General features: G+C 36.7%; 1 protein-coding gene across 3 annotated transcripts in view; it reads right to left on the reverse strand.

The window, feature by feature from the left end:
- Positions 1–20228, reverse strand: part of LOC134577097 (CD82 antigen-like) — a 141717-nt gene that overhangs the window by 15842 nt on the left and 105647 nt on the right. For all 3 annotated transcript variants that reach the window (XM_063435752.1, XM_063435750.1, XM_063435751.1), the window contains 5 exons: positions 20006–20084; positions 15597–15669; positions 12803–12927; positions 10463–10537; positions 8095–8199 (listed from right to left, as the gene is read on the reverse strand). In XM_063435752.1, the coding sequence (XP_063291822.1) occupies positions 8095–8199; positions 10463–10537; positions 12803–12927; positions 15597–15669; positions 20006–20071 (444 nt within the window). In that variant the 5' untranslated portion in view covers positions 20072–20084. The remainder of the gene's footprint in view (positions 1–8094; positions 8200–10462; positions 10538–12802; positions 12928–15596; positions 15670–20005; positions 20085–20228) is intronic.

Below are 20228 nucleotides of genomic sequence, written 5' to 3' on the forward strand. Positions count from 1 at the left end.
ACAAGTGATGGCATGCATTCAAAGGAGGTGACATCTTAGATAACTGGTGGGATGCATTTGAAGATGGTAGACACAATGGACATGTGGTGTATTTAATCCACAGAATGAGGACATGATGGACAAGTAGATGACCATTGTCACAACAAACAAGTGACCAAATGTGGTGGGATGTATTGCTAAAAGAGGTCTCTGTGAGCAAGTAATCAAGACCTGTATTCCAAGAAAACACGGTGGCGTTGTGCTTAAAGGGAGCCTACAGACATCAAAACAACTTTAGCTTAATGAAGCAGTTTTGGTGTATATATCATGCCCCTGCAGTCCAACTGCTCAATTCTTTGCCATTTAGGAGCTAAATCACTTTTATTTATGTTTATGCAGCCTTAGCCACACCTCCCATGGCTGGAAAAAATTTTTAATTTTCATTCAGATGTTAATTTGCTGTAGATGTTTTTATCTCCTGCTCTGTAAATTAAAACTTTAATCATACACAGGAGGCTCCTACAGGCTCTCTATCAGGCTGACAGAGCAGGGCATAAGACATTCTAAATAAAACAGACTGTGCAATAAAGAAATTGTAAAGTGCCTCTTTACAGGAAGTGTTCAGGGAAGCTGTGCAAACAAACTGATTTCACTTCGAAATGGCAGAGAATTGAGCAGTGAGACTGCAGGGCCATGATTTATACACCAAAACTGCTTCATTAAGCTAGAGATGTTTTGGTGGAATGACGAGACAGAGGGGATATGATAGAAACATTTAAATACATAAAGGGAATCAACATATTCTATATTTAAAAGAAGAAAAACTACCACAACAAGAGGACATCGTCTTAAATTAGAGGGGCAAAGGTTTAAAAATAATACCAGGAAGTATTACTTTACTGAGAGGGTACTGGATGCATGGAATAGCCTTCCAGCTGAAGTGGTAGAGGTTAACACAGTGAGGGAGTTTAAGCATGCGTGGGATAGGCATAAGGCTATCCTAGCTATAAGATAAGGCCAGGGACTAATGAAAGTATTTAGAAAATTGGGCAGCCTAGATGGGCCGAATGGTTCTTATCTGCCGTCACATTCTATGTTTCTATGGTTACAGAAAAATATATTAAGTGGAGCGCTGATTAAGGGAATATGAGCGGGGTTAGACGAAATAGGATACCTAACAACCTATCAAATAACAATATAAATACATAACGAGACTACCCCTTCTCTAATAGTAGATCAAGAACTGACCTTACTAGCAGACTCAAGTTTAAATGTAAAACAATTTATTGCAAACAATGCAGACAAAATATAAAAAAAGTAATTACTTAAACATAAAACTTTCCTGATACATAAAATTTAAAAGAAAGCCTTAACAAAGTCCAGACCTTATTCAGATGCTCGGCGTCCCGAGTTTGAATATATCATGTTGAAAAAATATAGAACGAATAAAAGTCTTTCTTTAATCCAAGTAGTGGCTTGTGGTGTTTGGAGTCAGACCTCTCCAGACGCGTTTCTCCGCTCCTGCGGCTTTTTCAATGGATGAGGTCTGTCTGACTGAACCCGCTTAAATAGCTGATTCCCGGTACCAATTACGTCTCGGTGGCTTTTTCGCAAATTATGAATATAAGACAAAATGACTTTCATATGTCCCAATAGTCCCAGTGTATCTACATACACCGGTTTATAACATTTGTTACTTCTATTGACCCACAACTAACATTGTTACACTTTTGTTGTTTAGCGTTACTATGGCAATGCCCGCCCAAGAAGATTCAAATGTAACTGCCGTTTTGTTATCGGGCAGAAAAAGAAATCCGAAAAAATTTAAATTTTAAATACAGAAAAAGTTGGATAGGGATATGTGTTATATGGGCAGGATTACATTATACAAGGGTATTTGCTGTTATTTTATAAGCAAAGTATTGCCTTTCTGGTATCCTGTTAGATCCCGATACTATACTAAATGAGATGTATTGAAACTTGTAAATGCAATTCCTTACATTCCAGAACTAGAAATGAATAACAATGCCTCATGTCTAAGTAAAATGTGACCTATATCTGAAAGCAGATTTTTCTAAATTTGAAGCATATAAGTGTTTTTTATTAAACGACAGGGTATGAATTACTGCCTTTTTTCCATTGTTATAATAGCATCTGCCTCAGTATATTTTAGAATACCTGATCTTAAATTCTAATAATCCAGCCAAATCAATTCACTTTCATTTTCGTTAGTTTATAGGTATTAAACGATAAAGTATATATTACTGTCTTTTTTTCTCGTTGTTATGATAACATCTGCCTCAGTAAATTTCAAAATACCTGATCTTAAATTCTATTGGTCCAGCCAAATCAGTTCACTTTCATTTACATTAGTTTTATTTATGATAACATATTTTCATTGCTGTGGTAATATCTGCCTCATCAGAACTCACACTGCCTGTTGTTCAGAAATTTATGGTAGAGAAAAAGAAATAAATGGTCAATATTACTTATACTACTGTATTGTTTTAAATGAAGCATTATTATACTGTAACTTGAGTATATACAGGTAATCCACAGGATTCGGTTCATTTAACCTATTAATGGTTTTCGAAAGGGGATTCATCCCAAGAAATGGCATAGTTCAAACTCAGCATTTAAGCCCTTGGGCTGCAGCGTGTCTAATTGGTACATCCATTTCATCTCGGCTATGCCCAGTTGTTTGGTGTGGTCTCCCCCTCTCCAGTTTTTATTAACTTTGCATATTCCCATGAAATTCAAAAGGCTCATATCCGAGTTGTGTTTCTGTTTAAAATGGGCAGAAACTGAATGTTGCAAATATCCTCTCTTTATGTTCAGCATATGCTCTCTAATTCTGACGTACAATTGCCTTTTAGTTCTTCCTACATATTGGAGCCCACATGGGCACTCCAATACATATATAACGTTTGTACTTTGACAGGTGATATGTTCCTTTATTCTGAAGGATTCAGATTTCCTCTTACAGTTCCTTTTAGTCACTTCAGATACTCCTTTTGCCTGTTTGCATTTGCTTTCTTTGCATGCAATGCAATCCAAGCAATAGAAGAAACCATTCTTCTTAGATGTACTTGGAGTGTTTGTTCTTTTCAGATGTTTGTTTGTTATTTTCCTTCTCAAATTCGGCGCACCCCTAAAAATAATCTTGGGTTTATCTGGTAAGCTGCTTGCCAGTATCTTATCTTTTTTCAGTAAGTGCCAGTGTCTTGTCAGTATCCTTTTTAGTTTTAGATTATCTTTATTATAGTTCAATATGATTGCCGGGAAGTCTCCGCCTGGTTTTCTTACTTGTGATTTGTCCTTATTTATTAAAAGTTTGGTACGGTCTAAGTTGTCGACTCTGCGTATTGCTTCCTCTATTTCATACAATTTATAATTTTTCGACAGGAATTTTTCTTTTACCATATCTGCTTGTTCTCTGTAAACATCAGAGTCTGTGCAATTCCGCCTTAGACGTCTGAATTCATTATAAGGCACGTTCTTGAGCCACATTGGTAGATGGCAACTCTCTTTAAGAATAAAACTGTTCACATCTACTGCTTTGAAGTGTGTTTTTGTCTTCACTCTACCTGAATCTACATAGATGGTAAGGTCAAGGAATTCTACCTGTGTCTTGCTACAGATGGTATTCAGTTTGACTCCCCAGGTATTCTTGTTCACATACATCAGGAATTTTTGTAGATCTTCCATTTCTCCTTCCCATATGAAGAAAACATCATCGATGTATCGTTTATAACTCAGAATGTTCTTATTCCAGGGATGTTCGTTCCAGATGTAATTATCCTCCCAGTCTCCCATAAACAAGTTAGCGAAACTCGGGGCAAATTTCGTCCCCATCGCCGTTCCCTTCTTCTGGAGGTAGAACTGGTCTTCAAACAGGAAATAATTATTTTTCAAAATGAAAGCAATTCCTTCTATTATGAATGAGATTTGCATGTCTTCTAGTTCTCCATATCTCTTTAATATTTTGCTCACAGAGTCGCATCCTTGTTGATGGTCAATTATCGTGTATAACGAAGTCACATCTGTAGATACCAAGATATAGTCTTCTTGCCAGGAGATGGAATCGATTTCTTTAATCATCTGAGTCGTATCTTTGAGATGTGACTTTACTTTAGACACATACGACCTAAAGAAACCGAATTTGAAAACCGAAATCCTCATTCTTATGGGAAAAGAAATCAAAATTGGAGGGGCAGACCGAATCAACAACCAATGAGACATTTTGAAAGAGAAAATCCTAATTACATCCCATTAAATGAAAAAAGATACACTAATGAGGGATGGAGGAGACCTAAGGACATTATAGAAGAGGGCAATATGAGAAGAAGTCGTAACCCACAGAAAGACAAAAGATCAGCGGAGACACAAAGGACACATAATACAGAACGTAAAAACCCTAGAACATTAGGTGGACAGGGTGAACTCAAAGAATAACTTAACGAGTAAAGAGAGGGAAGCAATCAAAGACCTTATGAACAATATAGAGATCTGCATAAAACCAGCAGACAAAGGGGGGGGGGTAGTGATCATGTCAAGTGAATACTACCTACAAGAAGCAATCAGACTTTTAGAAGAACCTGAAACATATGGGAAACTATCATGTGATCCATTGAATGAGATCAAGATCAGAATTAATACTATGTTGGTCAAAGCGAGAGACAATGGGATTCTGAGAGAGTCCGAATATAGATTTCTCTCTATTCCCTTCCCAAGAACCCCTACCTTTTATTTTTTACCAAAGATCCACAAGGATCTGAAAACACCACCGGGCCGACCAATAATATCAGGGATCAAATCAATCACATCGAATTTGTCACAATATATAGACACATTCTTGCAACCGTATGTGTCTAAAGTAAAGTCACATCTCAAAGATACGACTCAGATGATTAAAGAAATCGATTCCATCTCCTGGCAAGAAGACTATATCTTGGTATCTACAGATGTGACTTCGTTATACACGATAATTGACCATCAACAAGGATGCGACTCTGTGAGCAAAATATTAAAGAGATATGGAGAACTAGAAGACATGCAAATCTCATTCATAATAGAAGGAATTGCTTTCATTTTGAAAAATAATTATTTCCTGTTTGAAGACCAGTTCTACCTCCAGAAGAAGGGAACGGCGATGGGGACGAAATTTGCCCCGAGTTTCGCTAACTTGTTTATGGGAGACTGGGAGGATAATTACATCTGGAACGAACATCCCTGGAATAAGAACATTCTGAGTTATAAACGATACATCGATGATGTTTTCTTCATATGGGAAGGAGAAATGGAAGATCTACAAAAATTCCTGATGTATGTGAACAAGAATACCTGGGGAGTCAAACTGAATACCATCTGTAGCAAGACACAGGTAGAATTCCTTGACCTTACCATCTATGTAGATTCAGGTAGAGTGAAGACAAAAACACACTTCAAAGCAGTAGATGTGAACAGTTTTATTCTTAAAGAGAGTTGCCATCTACCAATGTGGCTCAAGAACGTGCCTTATAATGAATTCAGACGTCTAAGGCGGAATTGCACAGACTCTGATGTTTACAGAGAACAAGCAGATATGGTAAAAGAAAAATTCCTGTCGAAAAATTATAAATTGTATGAAATAGAGGAAGCAATACGCAGAGTCGACAACTTAGACCGTACCAAACTTTTAATAAATAAGGACAAATCACAAGTAAGAAAACCAGGCGGAGACTTCCCGGCAATCATATTGAACTATAATAAAGATAATCTAAAACTAAAAAGGATACTGACAAGACACTGGCACTTACTGAAAAAAGATAAGATACTGGCAAGCAGCTTACCAGATAAACCCAAGATTATTTTTAGGGGTGCGCCGAATTTGAGAAGGAAAATAACAAACAAACATCTGAAAAGAACAAACACTCCAAGTACATCTAAGAAGAATGGTTTCTTCTATTGCTTGGATTGCATTGCATGCAAAGAAAGCAAATGCAAACAGGCAAAAGGAGTATCTGAAGTGACTAAAAGGAACTGTAAGAGGAAATCTGAATCCTTCAGAATAAAGGAACATATCACCTGTCAAAGTACAAACGTTATATATGTATTGGAGTGCCCATGTGGGCTCCAATATGTAGGAAGAACTAAAAGGCAATTGTACGTCAGAATTAGAGAGCATATGCTGAACATAAAGAGAGGATATTTGCAACATTCAGTTTCTGCCCATTTTAAACAGAAACACAACTCGGATATGAGCCTTTTGAATTTCATGGGAATATGCAAAGTTAATAAAAACTGGAGAGGGGGAGACCACACCAAACAACTGGGCATAGCCGAGATGAAATGGATGTACCAATTAGACACGCTGCAGCCCAAGGGCTTAAATGCTGAGTTTGAACTATGCCATTTCTTGGGATGAATCCCCTTTCGAAAACCATTAATAGGTTAAATGAACCGAATCCTGTGGATTACCTGTATATACTCAAGTTACAGTATAATAATGCTTCATTTAAAACAATACAGTAGTATAAGTAATATTGACCATTTATTTCTTTTTCTCTACCATAAATTTCTGAACAACAGGCAGTGTGAGTTCTGATGAGGCAGATATTACCACAGCAATGAAAATATGTTATCATAAATAAAACTAATGTAAATGAAAGTGAACTGATTTGGCTGGACCAATAGAATTTAAGATCAGGTATTTTGAAATTTACTGAGGCAGATGTTATCATAACAACGAGAAAAAAAGACAGTAATATATACTTTATCGTTTAATACCTATAAACTAACGAAAATGAAAGTGAATTGATTTGGCTGGATTATTAGAATTTAAGATCAGGTATTCTAAAATATACTGAGGCAGATGCTATTATAACAATGGAAAAAAGGCAGTAATTCATACCCTGTCGTTTAATAAAAAACACTTATATGCTTCAAATTTAGAAAAATCTGCTTTCAGATATAGGTCACATTTTACTTAGACATGAGGCATTGTTATTCATTTCTAGTTCTGGAATGTAAGGAATTGCATTTACAAGTTTCAATACATCTCATTTAGTATAGTATCGGGATCTAACAGGATACCAGAAAGGCAATACTTTGCTTATAAAATAACAGCAAATACCCTTGTATAATGTAATCCTGCCCATATAACACATATCCCTATCCAACTTTTTCTGTATTTAAAATTTAAATTTTTTCGGATTTCTTTTTCTGCCCGATAACAAAACGGCAGTTACATTTGAATCTTCTTGGGCGGGCATTGCCATAGTAACGCTAAACAACAAAAGTGTAACAATGTTAGTTGTGGGTCAATAGAAGTAACAAATGTTATAAACCGGTGTATGTAGATACACTGGGACTATTGGGACATATGAAAGTCATTTTGTCTTATATTCATAATTTGCGAAAAAGCCACCGAGACGTAATTGGTACCGGGAATCAGCTATTTAAGCGGGTTCAGTCAGACAGACCTCATCCATTGAAAAAGCCGCAGGAGCGGAGAAACGCGTCTGGAGAGGTCTGACTCCAAACACCACAAGCCACTACTTGGATTAAAGAAAGACTTTTATTCGTTCTATATTTTTTCAACATGATATATTCAAACTCGGGACGCCGAGCATCTGAATAAGGTCTGGACTTTGTTAAGGCTTTCTTTTAAATTTTATGTATCAGGAAAGTTTTATGTTTAAGTAATTACTTTTTTTATATTTTGTCTGCATTGTTTGCAATAAATTGTTTTACATTTAAACTTGAGTCTGCTAGTAAGGTCAGTTCTTGATCTACTATTAGAGAAGGGGTAGTCTCGTTATGTATTTATATGTTTCTATGGTGCCTATAGTGTCCCTTTAAAAAAATAAAAATAAAAAAGGCACACCTGACAAGTGTTGGTTTACATCCATAGCAAACTATCACCATGGAAAAAAATATGTGGGCTGTATCCCAAGAATTAGAACATCACTGATAGTCGGTGGGCTGTATCCACACGTCGGCAATGGCACTCCAAGCAGAGTCTTTAGTTTGCTTACATGTTGGCTCATCTCCCTGTGGGTCATATGATAATGTTCTTTATTTAACAAAGACATTTAGATTACACCTTAACAAAATACCCTTCTGTGTCCATACCTGCTGCTGCGCATAGTCCAAACTTTCCTCCATATCCGTTTGGTTTGTACTGATTCCATAGTTCCGAATAATATTTTCAACATATGTTCCAGCAACGGTTCTCAACTACAAAGAGATTACATTCCATGTTAGGCATTGCACAAGCAATCTACAGGGACTGCTAGCTAAATGCAGTAAACAAATAATAATATATATGCACATGGGTCAAATACCAGTTTTCTAACAATACATGAAATTGTGAATTTTACCGAGTATATATTGCACTGCTACTTTATTAAATAATCTTACCAGGGATATTGACTGGAAGAATTTATTCCCTAAACAGTGAATGGAGGTGAATTGAAAACTATATTGCAATATTCTGGCCAACATATTTCGTTTGGCAAAAAGCACCAGTTCAGCAATAGCCATTGCTTGGTTATTTTAACCTCGATGTGTTTTTTAATAAACTAAAATTTGCTGTCTACGAAATGGACCATCGAACGGTCAGAGATTTAAGGGAAATCAAAGTGAAGTTTACATTTAGGCCAAAGTAGCTAAATTCGAAAAGTCAATTAGGTTTTCCATTCAGCAGGTCTGACCAAAAACTTTTGGACATTTTTTTAAATATTTCCTCTGCATTCCAGCAATTGCAAAAGTTAGCTGTGACTATAAAATGTTTTTAAAAAAAACAACAACACTACAGCGAATAACCGACTTGGCTTGTAAATTGTAGGTTTAAAACCAATTTAACTATAGTCACAGCTTTAACATATATTTCGCCATTTGTTTTATAATTCACTACAAATCAATGTTGTGTTACTAACCCGTCTATCAGATTTATCACTGAATGAAACATTTTATTGCTAAGTCTAAACGCTCATCTTTCACTGTTACAGTCAATTACACTTAATTGTTACCATTTGACAAACAATGAATTGAAATGAGCAGAACACTGTCTGGAAGCAAAGAGGCATTCTAGGCACCAATAACCACTATTTACAGTGCAAAAAGACTGTAGGGGCTAATAAACCACCAGCACTTTCATCCAGATTTAGCAACGTTGATAGTGATGATACAGAAATATAACTTCCACAATATCGATCTGGTTTGAGAGAGGCCCGGCTACAGGCACAACTTTTTTTTCGAAAACATTTGACAAAAACGTGGGATGTAGTGGTTGTGATTCGTGCCCCTTTAAGGCCAGAATTGCTGAGTTGGAAAAGACGAGTTATATTCCCAAGTGAAGACACCTGTTCCACAGTTTTATGACTGAACTACTACTAAATCTAGACATATGAAGACAGTAACTTACATTACAAAAGTATAATGACACAGCAAATAGAGGCAACAATCTTTTCATATTAATGCGGACAATGTTTCATCCTCTTTGGATAAGTGGATCAGATTTTACATAATGATATAATTAGCTATTATTACACATAAATGTGGCTATTTAATGAGATTAAAAACACAGAAAAAAAAGTTTTCATGTTTTCTCAGCTCACCCTCTTGCACATCAAATGGTTTAATTATGCTATCACTATTGAAGGGAAGGGCTATTACACGGATTGTTTTTAAAATAATGTAGAGATTTCGGGTTGTAAAACAACAGCAAGCCAATTAGCATATTAGACAATTGAATCCGAATCCACTGTACCCAATTACGGAAAACTGTCATTAGCAAAAATATGTCCTATTGTATATTAAATACCATGAGTCGTACATAGCAAGTTTGAAAATGCCATGTCTCAAAACTCATGTGATCATTTATTAATCAAATTCATAATTGCAGCAGGTTTTATTCCGAATAGAAAAGTCTAGGCTAAAATAGCTGCTTCCTGATCTTTAAAAAAATCAATCAACACTATAGTTACAAGTTGGCTAAATTAGCCTGAAATGTGTCGGTCCAATAATATGGTATTTGGGGATTATTGAATAAACCTAATACTTAAATGCGTCTCATCGATATTTGTCACAAAATAATTTATCGAGTCGCACTAGAATACGAATTGCGAGGGAGGGACAAAATGTAAGCTAAAATCAACTATCCAAAGTATTTTTTTTTTTCCTGGTCATCATTTGCTTTGTGTGATTTTTTTCCAATCTTTTTTCTCCCACTATGCACAGCTCATTACCCACAATGCACTGCACATACCATGTTGACCAGTATATGCACATTAACCTACCTTATATACCGGTTTCGCATTTTGCTTTAGTCTTGATTAAGTTTGTCACTACAAATATCTTTGTCCAATATGAAAGGTATTGCAAGATAATTTTTCCAAAGCAGCACTTTTTTGTCTTCATTTTTTTTTTTTTTATTAGTTTTTCAATCTACAACAATTCACTGTTTAGAGAATAAAACCTATTCTGGCTTGGAACTTACATTATTTCTCTGTGTGTATCCGAGCACTCCAATAGTGATCTGAGCAGCAAAGAGCAGCAGGAGGAAAGCAAAATACTGCAAAACAACAAAAACAAAACACAGCACAATTAAAAGTCAGAAAGGCCATCAAACCGATTATTTGAGAATCTAATCACAGAACCATGCCCTCTCAGCATTTCAATTGCTTGTTTCATTATTATGAAATAGAACAAGCAGTACAGTGGGACATATGTTTAAAAACATCGTTTTGACAGGAGTCAATGTTCTAAACTGGAACAGCCCACATAAGCATTCCATTAGTTACCATGGTGATTGCTCTACATTTAGAAATTTGACCTATACCTGCTATGCATTCATAGGTTTGCCAGATCCACCATGTTTTCCTGAAAATAAATGATTGATGGGCTGCACAAGAAAAGTGCTTCCCAGCTGTATGTAGAAATCAATGGACTAGTTCAGGGGTAGAAAACCACTGGCACTCCAGATGACTATATCTCCCATAATGCTCACAATGCTGGCAAAGCATCAAGGGTGATGTAGTCCACAACATCTGGAGTGCCTATCGCAGGACTCGATCCTTCGGGAATCATCCATAATTATTTGCCTGATAGAGCATATGAAGTCTACATACTACAAGGCAGGAAAGCTGCTCAAAAGCAAGGAGAAATCACAACGAGCAGGGTCTGACAATCTCTATATATACTAAGTCACCCATGCCCCATTGTGACCAGCTATGAAACATCCACCCTGTTCTTTATACTGTCATTGTGTGGATGGTTAATTTTACTGCTTACCAGAAGAATGATTCATTTATTCACTGGCCTGAGATGTAAATATTCACTGGCCTGAGATGTAAATGTCTCCTGGTTTTCACTCATGTATTATCAACTCCAGTAAGCCTAAAATGTTTTGTGGGACCAAAAGGACTAGAAACCAAACCGGGTCAATGCACAGGGTGCTCCTCAAGTAGCTTAAAGGGCCACTCTGGGTACCATAACCAGTTAATTCCAACGAAGTGGTTATGGTTCAAATACCTTGCGCACCAAAAAACAGGGGGTGTGCAAGGATGCAGAATTTGCATCGAACAACACCCGGGACATGCAGTTCCAGGAGCCAGTCAAGCACACACCACAAACATGCAGCCAACACACTTCACATAAACAACATACAGCCAGCACACACCACAGATATATAGCCAACCCACATCACACAAATAACATACAGCCAGCATACACCACACTACATACAGACAGCACACACACACAAACACACTCCACTAAAAACAGACAGTACACATAACATAAAGCAAACATATACCACACTAGACACAGACAGCACGCACACAACAAAGAGCAAGCACACACCACAGTACATATAGTCAGATCACACACACAATATAGACAGAACACATGCTACATACAGCCAGCACATACCACACTACATACAGCCAGCACACACCACATTGCATTATGTCATATTTATCTTAAAAATATTCTTTACTCCATTTAATCAGGCTTGTTCTCAAGTATGGGATTAGCTTAAATATCAGTGGCAACACGTTTCATTTTGAATTTAATTTTCTTTTTCTCTTGACCTGTAGGGTTATTTCTCCGTAAAAGGTCAGGAAGCATTGCATTAACACACAGGCAACTCAATATCAGCTTAGTTTTGTCAAGTAAACCTCATCCTGGACTCCTGTTTTGAGTCCTGATTGAATTATATGGGAACTTTACTGGTAGAAGTTAGTGGACGTTACGGAACTGGCAAAGAATAACTCCAAGGAGCACTTTACAGTAGGAGCTGCAAACAAGGGATGCTAATTTTAGTTCATTATTAGCATGTGCACTAGCCACTCAAGTGACATTTCCTCTTCGAGGCTAAAATATACATTTTGGTTCCACATATTACTTTATAACAAAACAGAAATTAAAAGACATGTTCCCTGCACGCCTGACAAATTAACTAGCAAGATGCATGTCCTAAGACTACATCAGTGGTTATGGTGCTTACTGTGTTCCTTTAAACATATGCTCCATTTAAAGACAACAAAAAAAGAGTTTGATCCTTAAACAGAAGTTGCCAGTAGAACTTGGGTTATAAATTATAACTTGTAAGATTTCACAGTGAATTTCAAATTTAAGGTGAAAATAGTCGAACTGGAAAAATTCTCTAAGTCATCCAAGCTTTTAGTTCGGCTACTCTGGCCTTAAATTTGGAATTCTCACTTTACTAAATAACACTATCAGTATAAATTTTAAGAAAGAAATGTTACATTTTCTTGGCCAATATCAAATAACTGATGAGAATGAAAATGTCTGAAAACAAGTACATATTTCTTACAAATCCCAGTAGGCATTTGATTTCTTTAAGGGATCCGAGGCAGCCAAGAAACCCGAGTAACATAGTGAGGATGCCCACTCCGCAGAACACATAGGAAAAGACCTTCAGGGTTGGTGAAGAAGCCCCTAGAAAGAGATCAGGCAGAGAAGCTAGAATAAGTTACATTGGTGTGTCCAACCATGGCCCTCTAACTTAATATTTGACATTTCCCAGAATTCTTTTCCAGCCAACATAGACTGGAAAACCATTGATTACATAAATATCAAACGATGAATCATTTTCCCCCCCATATTCTTTGGAAAAACTTCAGCTCTTGCCTCGAGCTTTCGAAAGCTTGCAAGCTGGAGCGAAGCCTAGAATTTCCCTTGGTTCCCCTCTCTGTCTTTCTAAAGCCTGTTTTTTTTAGCTCTCTATTTCATTACTGTATAGCAACCAATCTCCTATTTGTTATATAGTTACGACTCCGAGTTCGAGAGTCACAGCAAGTGCAGAACACATTGTACTCGAGAATACTATAACAAAGCAAATTGATATCTCATGTCTGTCTGCTGTGTGAACCTGGCTTGTATTAAAAAAAAAAAAAAAAAAAAACACCCTAAGGAACAGATAGCAGGAATGGCTGAAAGGAAAAGGTAATAATCTAGTGACAGGGGTCTGGTTAAGTATTATCAATAAAAAATATTTTACATACGAAATTTGGACTGCAGTGGAATTAGACAACCAAGCCTGCTGTAGTGGTTATGGTGTCAGCATGTCTGTGTCACTGTCCTCCGGTTCTAGGTCAATGCATATTGTTATTCTGGAAGTGACACTTCTCCATTAGTTATTTCAGTTTTGGTTATATCTGGAAGTCTAAAAATGACACACCACAGAGGTCCAAGGCTTCAGTTTGCGTAAACTGCTTGAAAACAGTGTGACACAGAACCAGGGGTGATGTCAGGGGCGTCCTGGCACCATAACCATTAGAACAGGCTGTAGTCATTATTTTGCTTAGATTTCCCTTTTCATTTACATGTTTACAAGCAATGCTTTTAGCACATATGACATACAATACATGTGATTATTCCCAAACAGCCATGTCATTTTATATAGAGAGTGAGTGTTAAAGGGATACCTTCATATTAGGGCTTTGCTAATAAGGGAGGTTGAGAGTTGTTTACGCAAATACTTAAGGGGTTATTCACTAAACACCGTTTTCTGTCGGGGTGGATAAAATCCATAGAAAATAACAGATTTCCAAACGCAATGGCAATTCTCATATTTACTAAAACCAAACACAGTCAGGATTTAGTCAATCTGAGTGAATCTGCAGCAATAGCCCTAATGCTTTCAGTGTCTCGATTAGAATCGGTGCTTTTGCATCCAAATCAAAGTATACATGAATTCGAAAGATCCACAATGCTCTGATTTCAAGCAGGATGCAGACTCACAAATTGCCATTCACTTGCTTTTACACAAGTAAATTGACCATATTAAGTACTGTTTCCCCGCTGGCAGCCCAAGCAGCTAGCTATCCAACAATTAAAAACCTTTGGTGACACAAGGTGACGTATCATGTTGCAGATGGGAGCATATCCAGTAAGTTGTTAAAACTAGCGAGTAGGCAGCCATTGAAATAACAGCCTATGAAATAAGGAAGGCATCGGGAGGGGGACCTTAAAACAAGTAATAGGGGATGTCCACCCCCTGCCCCCACCCTTTGTCAGCAGGTGGGGGCAATTTAAAATACAAAGGAGGGGCATTTTTATGCCCACCCCGCTTTGCACCACCCTTGGTAGGTAAGTGGTAGTTATAATAATATTTATAGGCTTTCATATTTTGCAAAGACTCTCGACAATGACTGCTCCGCATGGTGCCCAGTGGCCGCAGGGCCACTGGCATGGTCCTCTTCAGCTGCCAGGAGCCCACGTCAGTGTTGTATTTGAGAGACTGGGTGATCTTCCATAGACAATGCCTTTTTCCATACATCCGTCACTAGTGATAACCGGGGAAATGACAAAAGTTGACAGTTTTGCGTTTTGTCAATTTTGTCAGGCGTAGGGAATATACTAAGACAAGGTAGCCCCTACTTTGTCTTGGTAAATCTTTTGACTGCCTTTGAATTTCAGTAAAAAATTGCAGCACAGTCAATGTATTTCATAAATGTGTTATCTTTATAATCTTATGAAATGCTCTGGAGTGGTGATGGGTGGTGGGCAATACATCTTGTAGTGTGTCAATGACAATAAATCTGCTTGGCCGTTTTATTACTTTTTTATCTTTTTTTATAAAACGAGATGAAAGAAAAACACACACACAAAAAAAAAAATTCTAGCTAACCGTGGGCATGCTGATCACAAAGTATAATCAAAGAGTTCAAATAATCTTTCCTGTCCCATGCACAGTGGAAAGCTGGGGACCTTCTCAGAAAAATCACAGATTCATCGGGAAAAAAAAAAATGTTAATTACATGAAAATTCAATATATAAAATGAACTAAACAATATTTAATACTATGCTATGATACAATTTGAATAAGATAGTTATATAAATGTTTTGAAAGTATCATTTGAAAAGGCATTGGAACAAGCCCAGTCCATTTCTGGAAATATGTCTTGGCAAATAAGTAGTTACATAATGAAATATTGTTTTAGAACAATTCATCATAAACATTTGAAACTGGAATAAATCCACGCCAGCTTGTGCCATCTTTGTGGATTGATTGTGACAATATAAAATGTGTTCTACGGCCAGGATGTAAACAAGTCGGAACAGAATGTAAACTGCAGTACCTCTCCAAGGCTGATCTCACTCACCTATCATAGCTGCAAAACTGCTCCTGTCAAATAGGATCCACAGCCCGAAACATAGCAATACGCCTCCTAGAAGCTGCAAACAGAACATGATTATCAGAGAGTGTTTTAGGCTTTCACTCTAGCGCAGCGCAGCACTTAAAGGGACAGTTTAGGGACCATAATAACTTAATCTAAAATAAGTTGATATGGTGCCCAGATTGCCCCTTTAACACTTTCAGCACTGGGGGACAAATAAAGTATTACTTTGTAATATAAACTAAAATAAAATGTATGACTACAACAATTAGTGATAACAAAGGCCGGAATATCAGTTTATTACAATAATCAAGTCCCTTTTAGTAGATTTGCTTAGATTTATTTATATGCAGAATACACGCAAAATAAATCAAAACTGGCTCAGACAATCCGCCACTTTCACAACATTTGACAAAGCAAATATCAGTGGGTGGAATAAGCTGCGTATAAATGTTCACAGGGTTCACATAAGAATCGATACTAAGAGGAACTGAAATATATATATAAAATAGATAAAAGTAAGCTTGTTCATAGATTGTAAGCTCATTTAAGAAAAACCTTCTTCACCTTTTGTTAATATTCTGAATGTCAGATATCCCCATTCTATAATTTTAAAGCACTAGGGAATATATTGGTGCTGTATAAATGCTGATAAAAAATAATAAGGTTATATAAAAGTACTGTTGCAAAAAGTCCTGTATTTTAGAGAGGCTGCAATGAGAGAAAACATTTTTTAAATTATATTTTGATTCATCCTTTCGGCTGTAAATCAAATCTTAAATGAATAGAAATCCCATATGTTAAGGTTAACTAATAACAGCCCCCATTCTGCTGTAAAATACAACCATCCTGAGACAACAACATTACAAATTAACATGTTCCTTTTTTATACACATTGTAAACTTCTGTTAATGTCATATATCTAAGAGTGGGTTATAGCATGACTAGGGCCAGCTCAACATAGGGGCTGATGGAGCTAAAGCTCTAGGCCCATGCCCATGGAATAGACTCATTGCTAAAAAATAAATAAATAAAACGTTTAAAACAAAGGAAATATATATTTTTCTAAAAGAACCTCCCCATGCTCTTGCTTTGTGCAGAGGAAATGAGGTATTGAAACGTAAAGGGACACTTTAGGCATAAAAAACAATTTAGCTTAATAAAGCATTTTTTTCGTGTATAGATCATGCCCCTGCAGTCTATCGTATTCCAAGCTGGATATTAACCTATGTGGCTTCAAATCTTGTAACTGTGATATCCATGCTGTATCAATGCACAACAAAAGTAAAGAATTATATTAAAACATATATATTTTTAATCATTATAATTTATTATGCTGCAAAATAAATGGAGAGTATATACATCATGGACAGACCCTTAAAACTGGATTAATTATTAACAAGTTATATGTAGTGTGAATTAGTCTACATAAATAAAATTTACTTTTCTAACAAAAATACTTTTGATCTAAATGAGTTAAAGTTAAATACAAAATGAGGTCAGTAGGTCAAGAAGTAAACTAACAAACCTTAATAGTGCCTAGACAATAAATTAAATCCCCAAGTAAAACCACTTAAAACACGTGATCTTATGCAGTCATTATAGAACTCATTGCAGGCACATGGAAGAGGAACAAAGTGAATTTCATATTTAAGCTAAAAAAGACCCCCCCCCCCCCCTCCAAAATATAGGGGGATTTAATATTTATTTTTTATTTTTTGTGGGGGTGGGGGAGGGGTTGGGGTAATATTTAGGAAATCTCTATTTAAAAAAAATAGACTAACACTAATTATTAATTATCTTTGTCATAGTTAAAGGTCTGCAGATCACCTCCCCTTGATTGATAGTTTGTCTGGAAAAGCTTTGCTGAGACCAACACTAAGCATGTAAAAATTCCAAGGCGTTTGTGAAATACGTCCTGTTTCATCAGGTTTTACACATGCCCAGTCCACTCTAAGAAGGACCTTGTGGTCGCACCCATTGCTTTTCTGATAATGACACTCAAAAATCATGCGCGTTGGAGTTTATTCAGGTGCTGTCATTGGCTCATGCCATTGGTAGGAATATATATGGTGCCTGGGAGAAAGAGGACAGACGCTATATTAAGCAGCAACAGAGAGAAAGACTAAAACAGCATCATTTCCGGACCTCCTCCTGCTCAAGGTAAGAATTTACCGTAGTTTGCTTTCATTTTCTATATTGTCTTAACAAATTAATCAATAAAATTATATTTTTTATATCTGACTTTCTCTATACTGCCTTTCTTTCTCTTGTCCCATGTCAGTGATTCGTCATTGTGACTGCCATTTCCACCACCCAGTCTCCACCGCTCTTACATTAAAATATGAAAGACCTGTGAGCTTAATATTTGTGGGCAGAAAAATTATTTAAAGGATTATTATGGGATAATATACAGGAATTCATTGTGCACAGCTATTTCATTAGTAGTAATCAACATTTCTGAAAGACTGATCAAACAAACTTAATTGCATTCTTTGCAGAAGTCAGTAGAAGCAATTAAAATCAATTGGTTTAAATAAAAATCCCCATACTTGGATTGCATTGAGTTAAAGATAAGGATCAGAGAAGGATTGTTTATGGAAAAGTTGGACAAAGGTGGTAAGCTGAGTCCATCATGGGTCTGTTCCAGGTCCACTTCTTGTCACCCTGCTCATTAAGGAACTTACAATAGGCAAGCAATATGGTTTGCTCAAATAGCTCAATGTATAGGGTGAGCTAGACAAATTATATATTTAAAACATAAATATTTTATTAAATACAAAGGTATTGTGGTTATATGCACTGAGAATCTAAGTGTTAAGTGCAATAAAAAATACACAGTACCAGATACTCCATAATCGTTATTATATAAAAGAATATAATGGTTTACTATGGAGCAAAACCCTCTCCCCAAACAGTGTCCCTGGATCAACAACCCAAAGTTCTATTGTACGTGTATCGATCATGCCGGTACCTGGTATCGAGTTCCACTTAACTGCTGGTGTAAGTCCGTATGGACCAGTGGGGGCATAAAGAGGAATAAATGCCCACAAGGTAAACAATGTAGGTATACAAACTGCAATACAATTCGTAGGACAGCAAAGTACAGATAAGATTCCCTCTTCAAAGGGCAATACAAGCTCTTAAACCAACAGAGCACGGCGTGACCACGTGATACAAACAGCTACCATGTCAACGTGTTTCATACTATAAGGACTTTATAAAGACATAATAGAACTAATACAGTGTGAGAAGGATATTTATTTATTACATAGGGATTAGTAAAAATATGAAGATTGGAAAGCGAAGACGGCAAATGACATTTAATTCAGATACATTTAAAGTTATGCATATTTGGAAGAGGATTGCACAAGCAACTTATAACCTAGTGATTTTATTTTAAGTAACTGACAAAGGTCTGAGTTATAGAAGGCAATAAATGAGGAGGACTCGGGAATACATTTGGACAGTAGAGTAGGCAATGTTGTGCAATGTCAGGTAGAAGTTGCTAAGACCGGTAAGGTATTTTCTTGCATATAAAGAGCAGAGTCACTCCAGGCACAAGCTGACACCATAGAGATAGAGTAGAGGCAGATAGACACTCTCTGTCCACTTGATGATGCCTCTCTATGCCTATCTTTTGGCTGACGGTGAGTGCAATGTCTATGACTCTAGCACTCTGCTATATATAGGCATGCAGGATGTAGCATGCTCACGGTCTGTCAGTAGACTAAACAACACAGCACACTCAACCTGATGAGTTTTGCAGAGTTTATGAACAGTTGTTTTGGTTTTTTTTTAGTAGCTGACTCAAAATGGCTACTGGTGGTGGTGATGACTTGGGGGGTTGTAGAATTATAGATGTTGCACACTCACTGTCAGTCTGTACACTAGATTTGCCTGCAAACAGCAACTTTGGTGAGTTATTGCAGGGTATTGAGGCTTTTTTGAGTGAATGACAAAGGACGGAGACTGGCGATAAAGACGGTTATCATCACCCTTTGTTGCAAACAAAAACAAACAGTGTAAAACTGTTCAATGGCCCTGTAACAGCTGTGTTAAGGCATAGGTTACTGTGTACAGAAAGGTTTATGTTTTATTTTACTAACATTTCTTTTGTTTGAACAAGTGGACTACATTGAGCTAAGTGGGCAGAAGAAAGTAAAGAATGGGTGGAGTTTATGAGAAGTAAAAGGGGTCACATTTCCAGGGACTGATTGTGGTGTACCACCATCTTTAAATTTGAGCAGTCACAACAGCATTTAAATGCATCTTGTTGAACTTTTTCTGGGGAAAAATATATTTTTAGTTTAATAGTTGAGAAGACAAATAATTGACCACAAAGAGAAGACCTCTGGTGAATGATGAGAACGAAAAAATAACTTGCCACTTACAAAGAAGAAGAGGTTGAAGACAAACAGGAAATATTTTGTAACACTCAGGCAACCTTTCATGGCCATCTTGTTTCTTTTCCTGCTTAAAGAGAGACAGAAAAAGAGAGAAACATTTCAGTTAGTACATTTTGTTCAAGATGTTTCCTTTTTATTAGAAATATAGAAAAAAAAAACATGCAGGTTTTATTCAATAAACATGAAACTGTGGAGAATTAGCAAAGGA

This window comes from Pelobates fuscus, chromosome 11 (assembly GCF_036172605.1).
Source record: "Pelobates fuscus isolate aPelFus1 chromosome 11, aPelFus1.pri, whole genome shotgun sequence".
NCBI classification, from domain to species: Eukaryota; Metazoa; Chordata; class Amphibia; order Anura; family Pelobatidae; genus Pelobates; species Pelobates fuscus.